At 36.1% G+C, this 8592-nt stretch overlaps 1 protein-coding gene across 2 annotated transcripts in view; it reads right to left on the bottom strand.

Annotated features, from left to right (window-relative positions):
- Window positions 1-6003: 6003 nt before the first annotated feature.
- The window catches only part of DNAJC15 (DnaJ heat shock protein family (Hsp40) member C15), a 76593-nt gene continuing 74004 nt past the window's right edge, over window positions 6004-8592 (bottom strand). For both annotated transcript variants that reach the window (XR_012010094.1, XM_072782956.1), the window contains one exon: window positions 6004-6229. Coding sequence is in view for 1 of the 2 variants with exons in the window: in XM_072782956.1 (XP_072639057.1) it covers window positions 6159-6229 (71 nt within the window). In the remaining variant the exon portion in view is untranslated. The remainder of the gene's footprint in view (window positions 6230-8592) is intronic.

The following is an 8592-nucleotide window of genomic DNA, read 5'->3' as shown; positions in this document are numbered from 1 at the left end:
ATTTTGGAATTTGGCATAAAAGCATGGCATGAACAAATAATCCAGTCCACAGTTGGAAATATCTGAAAATGATTTTGAAAAAGTCTACTGAACACTGGCAATTCTCTTTCAAATGCTGTAAGTGATCTCTTCTTGGTTCGGTTGTCTCTCTTGTTAACCTTAATTTTTTTGCTACCTCTCTGTTCCTTTCAATAAATTCACCTTTCTTATTCTCATCTTTATTATATGGAGCAATTTCTTCATTTCTCTCCCAAGGTCTGCTGCTTCAGTTTCACAAGCCATCTTCTGAATTTTGCTCTAGATGTTTTCCTAGGAAGCTTTTGTCTGTGAAAGTTTCAAATAAAATCTCTTCCAAGTTTCATCCATTCCCCACTCAAGTCAGAGAAACCCACGCTGCTGAGCTCTACAAGTGAACTTTTGGTATGTGCAGTTAGTTGGGCAGGCATCACAAGCTTCCAGGGCAGAGTTCAAGACATCAGGCACTCATTCATATTGCCAAACGACATGACCCTTCCATAAACATTTTACATCCTATAACCCAAGGTTCACAACCATCAAAGAATGTGTACGGGGCCATTCAAGCCTCCTCACTTTATAATGATTCCCACATGTCTAGAATTAAGGCAATATAATGGAAAGGTAAAGAGTATGTACTTTCAGAGTCAAGACAAACTGGATTGGGATCCTAGTCTTACTGCTATGAATTAACTACATAATTTTGGCAAAGTTTCTAAACTCTGATCTTACCTTTCTTTCTTCATCTATAAAGTGGGGATATCAATAGTACCTATCTCTTAGGGGTACTGTGAAAATTAGAAGAGATAATGTAGGTAGGATGCTTGGTACAAGGTGCTCTACAAGTATTAGCTATTATTAATAAAATCTCTTGGACTTAAGATAACGAGCGGATTCTAATTTCATAGTCTTTAGCACTACAGCTTAGGTGTCAATATTGAACCAGTATCTCAATGTGATTTTCATCTTGTCAAAACTGAATTAAGCTTTCTACTGTTGATTTAACTTTCCAGGGGCACCTTCTCCTTCTAAGTTGAGGTACTAATGCGAATTTATGGTCAACATCTAGTCTGAGTGATCATGTTCTGCCCGTGTGAAATAAAACTCTCTCTTGATGTTGGAGATTGTATATCTGTAAGTTTCAGACTTAAAACATTGACCAGTGCTGCTAAGCACTACTGAACTGAATGGAGGGGGAAAGGGTTATTATGGCAGGAAGAGAAATGAATAGTACTTAATGAACTTACATTTCAATTGAGCAGGGTTTTTAATAATAAAAAAAAAAGCTTTTTATAAATTCTTTTGCTCAGCAACAATAAAAAAAGGAAAAGAGCACTCAGCTGGGAACAATAGCTACTCAGCTCATAAAAATCATTAGAAGGAACATTTTCTTTGTCTACCATGCCCAGCAATTTCACTGGTAGGCAATGATCCAGATCACTTAGATTCTACCTAAAAAATGAGTCCAGAGAACTTCTCAACTTTTTTAGCTAATAAATTAGAATTCTAATTTCCTAATGTGTATAACTCTACCATAAATAAAATTCAGCCCATAATTCATGGAATGCTTTTGACAAGTAGATGATACTGATCTAGTATTAATGGGATATGCTCTTTGGGTTGCCTTTCTGTTAGGATGGAGGCACATTGCTGACACATTCACTCACTGCCAACAAATCCTCCTTGGAGCCAGAGGCCTTTAAGAAGGTCCCTATGGGCGAAGAGATGAGTGTCCATGGATGGTGTGGTTCCCAATGTGCAGAATGAGCTGGCCTATTTTGGATATTTAATTTTGCACTGCAGCCTCTGTAGCTCATCTGAAGTGAGTTGAGTCAGAGAAACTTCAGTATTTTTGACATTAAGGGCCTACCTGATTCATCTCCCACAAATGTCATTAACTACCTTAAGCTCATTGCCAAATGTGTTGAAGATACATCATTAAAGGTTCTTTTTCTGTGTTCAAGATTCCCCATGGCAACCAAAGGATTTCTGTCCTTGGATAAAATATGTTATTTCTAATGACCATGCTGGATAATCACAAGCATGCCTAGTAATAAAATTCAATATTTCTTAATTCAGAAGTATCAGGAAAAAAAGAGCTAGCTCTCTATATTTAAGAATCTGGGTTTTTCTGTTTAGTTTGAGCATATTATACTTTTTAAGAATGTACTTATATCTTTACTGCCTGACATAGTATTTAATATTAGCTGAATTACTAAAATGCATTTCAAACCAAATAAATGGTTTGAGGACTAAATAAAACAAAGTCTTCCACAATCACCATAGTTTCTTCCTTACTGAACTTCTCTCCACTTTTGACTTTATGATGGAATTTGGTGCCCTCAATATAGTCTAAATGGCATTCTATGTTTCCTTTAATTAGCTGTCCACTTGACTTAGACTTTCTCTGGAAGCTGGGAAGTAATTGTTTTATCTTTAAAAGGTCTTTCCTGCTCCCTCAGATTGCATCTAAGATGTAAGAATAAACAGAAACTGCAATAACAACAAAGAACTTAATTAAAAGAATATGCAATGGCAGCAAATATGTAAAAGCCATCTTTACTGAAGATAGGTAACCATTCAAACAAGCATTTTATAGATAATAAGGAGTTGAGGGTGGGTAGCTTTTAAAATTGGTTTTCATAAGTACAATGCCATTTATAGAATGATTACTGAATTAATATGTACCTAAAGTAGTCGTGTCATCTGAGGCTACTCTAGTTTACTTGAATTCTACACTCCTGACAAATTTTTAAAGCAATGCCTTAACTGACTTGAGTAAGAGTGGTAAGAAATCTAAACCCTGCCCTGCTATATATTAAAAATGGCCACTAATTCTTTCATGATCCTCTATATACTCTCCCTTTGAGTTTAGGCAGAACCACTGCCAGTTTTCAGACCCAGCTTGAGTTTGCAGCTTCCATTTCCTGTCTCTTCATTTTCTCTTGTAACACAACCATAGTGTGATGACGCTTCTTTCCATAGCCCTGTGGAGAAGCCTATGCAGAGAATAACTGAGGCTCCTTGCTGACCAAAGCCAGTACTGACTTGTCAACTACACGAAGTGGCTCCCCCAGCCCCAGCTGATGCTGCATGGAATAGAGATGAGCTGTCCCTACCATGTACTACCCAAACTGCAGATTCAAGAGTGGAACAAATGATCACTGGAACACACCTCAAACCTTAACTCAAGGTATTCTAAAAGATTTTAAATTAATTACATGGGGCAGTGAAAGCAGCAATAATTCTATTTTTTGAGCATTTGCTATGTGAGTAAATGCTTTACACATCCTTATTTCCTACAATAATCTTATTAGATAGGATTATCATTTTCTTTATTTTATAAATGGGTGGACTTACAGATTAATTGCCCAAGTTCATGTATTAGGAAGAGAGTATTCAAAACCGTATCTGTCTGACTCTTAGGTACACGCTTAGCAGGAAAGTGGGAATGAAGGAAATTCCAAGGTAATACTATAGACTCAAATTCTTACAAATATGGTGTGGATTAGAAAATATGTCAATTAAAGGGTACCTGGATGGCTCACTTGGTTGTGTCTAACTCTTGGTTCTGGCACAGGTCATGATCTTATGGGTTGTGGGATAGAGACTGAGCTAGGCTCTGTGCTCAGCAGGGCATCTGCTTGAAGATTCTCTCCCTCTGGCCCTCCTCCTGTTTGAGCGCTCGCATATGTATGAGCCCCCTCTCTCAAATAAATAAATTAATTAATCTTTAAAAAAAAAGAAAATATAATGTCAACTAAAAGATATGTCCTGAGGGCACCCCAATATTGCTTTAGCCTAACTTTCAAAATTAGTGATAACAGGAGCACCTGGGTGGCTCAGTGGTGGAGCATCTGCCTTGGGCTCAGATCCTGATCCCGGGGTCCTAGGATCGAGTCCTGCAACGAACTCCCCATGGGGAGCCTGCTTCTCCCTCTGCCTGTGTCTCTGTCTCTGTGTGTCTCTCATGAATAAATAAAATCTTAAAAAATTAGTGATAACATTTTTGAAGCATAGCATTTAGAAAACAACATTTTCTTAGTGCTTACAACTTTATGATGTCTATTATATGTATGTGTTCCATAGCAGAGAGGTTACAAAGATAAATGACAAGATTCTTGCTCTAAAGATTATTGCATTTTTAGTAAGAGAAATAAGACATGTTACACAAACAGGTTTTTTCACAAGGTACCAAGTAATACTATCATAAGTGAGGAATAAAGTGCTTTGGAAATTTATTCATTCATTCAACAAATATTTACTGGGTACCAATGCAGCAGCAAACAGATATGATCCCTGCTCTCAGAATACTGACAATCCATGATATTACTTTTGCTGGTATCAGAAGAAAAAGAAGGATGCATTTTAGCTTGGCCTCGACCTATCCCTAGGCTTTTGACATGTGGAGATCTGGGGATTAGGACATTTAAGGAACAGGGATAATAATGAACAGAAAAATGAAAACCACTAACCCACAAGAAAATTAGGACATGCATGGGGACTTTAAAGCAAAAGCCGTATTTTAGTGACTCTAAGATTAATTTCATTTTCAGTGAGGCCATTATTTTACATACTGAAGGAAAAATACTTAAATTTATAGCAGTGGCTCTCAACTGGGGCAATTTTCTCTCCAAAGAACATTTGGTAATGTCTGCAAACATTTTTGGTTGTCACAATGAGGGTGTTACTGGCCTTTAGTAGGTATAGGTATAGACAGGGATGTTGCTACTCATCCTACAATGCACAGGAGAACTCTGCAGAAAGAGGAATTATTCACCTCAAGATGCCAATATTGCCAATGTTGAGAGCTACGAAATTATGGAATGTCATACATTACGATATGTATCTAGAATTTTTTAAAAAGTATTTTAGAGGTAGATGAAATATAGTGGTTTAGTTTACCTGGGATGACCCAGGCTTTGTAAAAGAGTATTAGAAACTAATGCTGACACCCTGTGTCTGAATCTGTTTTCTCACCTTTGGGATAGTAAAGTGATGGTGACCGGGATCTATCTGAGATAATTTCACGCAATATAAATTAAAGGGCTGATCCTTCAACAGCATGTGTCCATCCATTACTTTTGAGATACCCTGTACTCTAATCACACTAATAAATCCTATTTCTGCTAATTGTGACTGATGTTAAGGGAAACAATACTGACTCATCAATCTCTTCTCTTATTAATTGTATTTAGAGCCCAATTCTCATGCCACTTATTCTTGGAAGCTCCTCCTTATGCTCTCAGTTTATAATATTCTTTTCTTCTTTGAACTTTAGCATATCACCTGTACTTTTCTAATAGTGTGATTTTTCTTTCTTCTAAATATAACTTCTTCGGGGTCATGATCTATGGTTGGTTCATACCTGTAACTCTCAGAGGACCCACTACAGTGCCTTACACATTATAGGTGGTCAATAAATATTTGCAGAATGAATAATTGAATAAATATACAGTATTAAATGGCTATAATTAAAGACGAATTCCTCAGACTTCTCCAACCTGTTTTTCTGCCTTTCCTCACAGGGCTCATTTTGCAAATCTTTAATCATTTTAGTAGCTCTCCAAGTTCTCATGCTTCAGTTATACGGTCTCAGAGAGAACACAGTTCTTTAACAAATCCTAACCACTACTTTACAAAACACCATTTAGTACATTCGATTGAGTTTCTGATCATTTCCCCATGGGATGGCAGTCAGTGTTTGATCTCAAAATATTTAAAGCACCTTACATAGGCATAGTACTAAAGTCCTCTGAGGAAACAGGGGACAATGTGAATATAAATATCAGCAGTAAGAAAACTTATACTTACTGCTCATAAATCCCACATTACTGATGATGATACTTAAGTGAGGGTGGGGAGCCAGGAGAACTTAGGACAAATGGAACAAAAGTCTTAAAATGTATGACTATCACAGAGAAAGGAAGAAAATAAAAATCAGTTAAAGAATTTTAAGGTGTTCCTTTAAAAGATAATAAAAAGACAGACTGTTAATCTTTTATTATTATATGCCTTAATAGTGGAATAAATTATTGTGGCCAGTAGATGTATGAAAATCATGAATACCATAGTTTAATTTGCTGGACTTTTTTGTTTTAAATTCCCCCATCTTTTCCTTCAGAGTGATTCTTGGGCATCAATCAATGTTTGGTGGTTGCTTCTAGCAAGTCTTTTGCTTCATTTATTTTGGTTGCTAAGTAAGGAGATCCACCTGAGAGGACAAAGAAAACATAAATGGATTAAAACACACTTCATTATTGACATTTTTTAAAGTCTCAAATAAAGAAAAACACTCTTAATTAGAATTCTCTGATATTTTCCCACACATACATCCTCTTGACAAATTATTTTATAAGCTAAACAGAAATCACAACAGCATAAATTAAATTTGTTTAGTGAAGCACTACAGATACCCAACAATCAAAGATAACCTGAGAAAAATAATGAAAGAAAGTTATGATCAGGAATAATTTGAAAAACACTCAAACATTTCACTGGTCAGACACGCTATTCAAATATTTGATCAGAGAATTTTTTGAAATGAAGTAGATGGTTAGGTAAATAAAGGTCTCACTCCAAGACTTTTTCTGTAAAGGGAAAAACATTCAAGTATGAAGGAGAGTATCTTTCTGAAGGAGGTAAAGCAATCCAAGGGAACTTTCAGAATCATATCAAACCTTACATTTCCACAAAAACAAAAAATTTGTTAGAAAATGCAAGTATATAGTATCCAGTTCTAACAATCATATTTATTAATACAGATAAATGAATTAAAAATTATAATAGGGCAGCCCTGGTGGCGCAGCGGTTTGGTGTCACCTGCAGCCCGGGGTGTGGTCCTGGAGTCCCGGGATCGAGTCCCAAGTCGGGCTCCCTGCATGGAGCCTGCTTCCCCCTCTGCCTGTGTCTCTGCCTCTCTCTCTCTCTCTGTGTGTCTCTAATAAATAAATAAAATCTTTTAAAAAATGATAATAAAAATAATGTTAAAGGAAATGCTCCCTGTTCTCTGCAACAATCCTAATTAGAATACTTAAGGAGTAGTCTTAGATTCACTGTGCCCTAAAATAAAATTACATCAGTTCTTTTTTTTAGAATTCTTTGCAATGAATCCTTTCTAATGCAAACAGCAAGAGGGAAGGAAATTGAGCTGAATTTCAAATTCAGAATCATTATAAATCACAAACAGAATCTGACATACAAAAATACTAGTTCCAGTCATATTAAAGCTATTTAAGCATTAGAGGCCTTCTAACTTCTAGTCCTGAACATTTTCACTGCTTAACACTTGAGCTAACAATCATATTATGGTTCACCAGTTTCTTTGTGTTTGTTTTTATTTTTTATTCTCCCCTTGAGTACAAACCATCTATGGCTTTGAACACCTCCTAAGACCTCAACACAAGGTCTTGTGTTGAGCAACACAACTTACAACAAACCAAAACACATCTACATAGCATTGGTGTATAAATTGTCCAAACCATATCCAAGCTCTTATTAATATCATACCACCCACTTTATTCAGGAAGAAGAAAGCAGGGAAAACATCAGAAATACGATGTAGTAGAAAGGGCAACACTGGAGGAAGCTATATTTAGCTTTTTGCGTTTTGCCCTTGAGGATACTACTGACATTTTCATATCAAGATCTAAATTGCTATAAACACTTATGGAATATATCATGGAGTGTCCTTGAATATACAGTAAGAATTACAAATGAAGTTGAAAGTTTCCATATACACTTGATCATAAAATAAACTGATTTCATGATTATCTTTGAAAATGATCTTGGAATTAGGTAATATCAATCTTGGTAAGATGTTTAAATGTTTAGAGTTACCAAGGTAATGCCAGGCATTTTGTATATCCTCAACAAATATTAAAATATTAATTGAACTCAAATATAACCTGTAATTGATTGATTGACATGCATCCTGGATATTTAAATCATAGGCCATAATATGCTCATTTAGCAGATAGGAAAAAAACAAAGGCACTTAAGATTAAAAGTTGCCTTAAACATTACATTTATTGATGGAAATGTTAGAGAAAAAGGATTGACAATTTATTTAGAATACTGTTGAATTACCACTCATCCTTCCTAAGTTAAAGAACAGTGGACTTTTGATTTATGTGCATGGTAGAAACTTTGGTCTGGCTCTCAGTCTACCCTTCTTCTATCTTCCTAAAACTTGGAAAAGTTCCCAAGCCCCAAACTACAACTCCTATATTCTTTTCAAGTAGTGTTTGACTCAAATTAGGATCAGTGAGGGGAAATCTTGTGAGATTTGGAAGGCTCAAGTGACAGAAAGGCTTTCCTGCTGGCCCTCTTTATTATTGGTGCTAGCAAATGAGATTAAGGGATAGTAGTGACAGCAGCTGCGCTTCTTGTACAGTTCTAGTGGCAGTCTATGAGGTAGTAGCTTCCCTGACAGAGCAGCTCTAATTACTCGCGAAGTCATTTTTGTCAGACTATTGCGAAGTCTGAAGGAGTAAATTCTAGGTCTGTAAACTCTTACTCATTGTACTTAATGGTCTCCTGCTTAGAACATCCAGTTTCTGGCACTGAATCTTGACT

Source organism: Canis lupus, chromosome 17, assembly GCF_048164855.1.
Source record: "Canis lupus baileyi chromosome 17, mCanLup2.hap1, whole genome shotgun sequence".
Classification (NCBI taxonomy): domain Eukaryota; kingdom Metazoa; phylum Chordata; class Mammalia; order Carnivora; family Canidae; genus Canis; species Canis lupus.
This window is presented reverse-complemented; position numbering and strand designations above follow the sequence as displayed.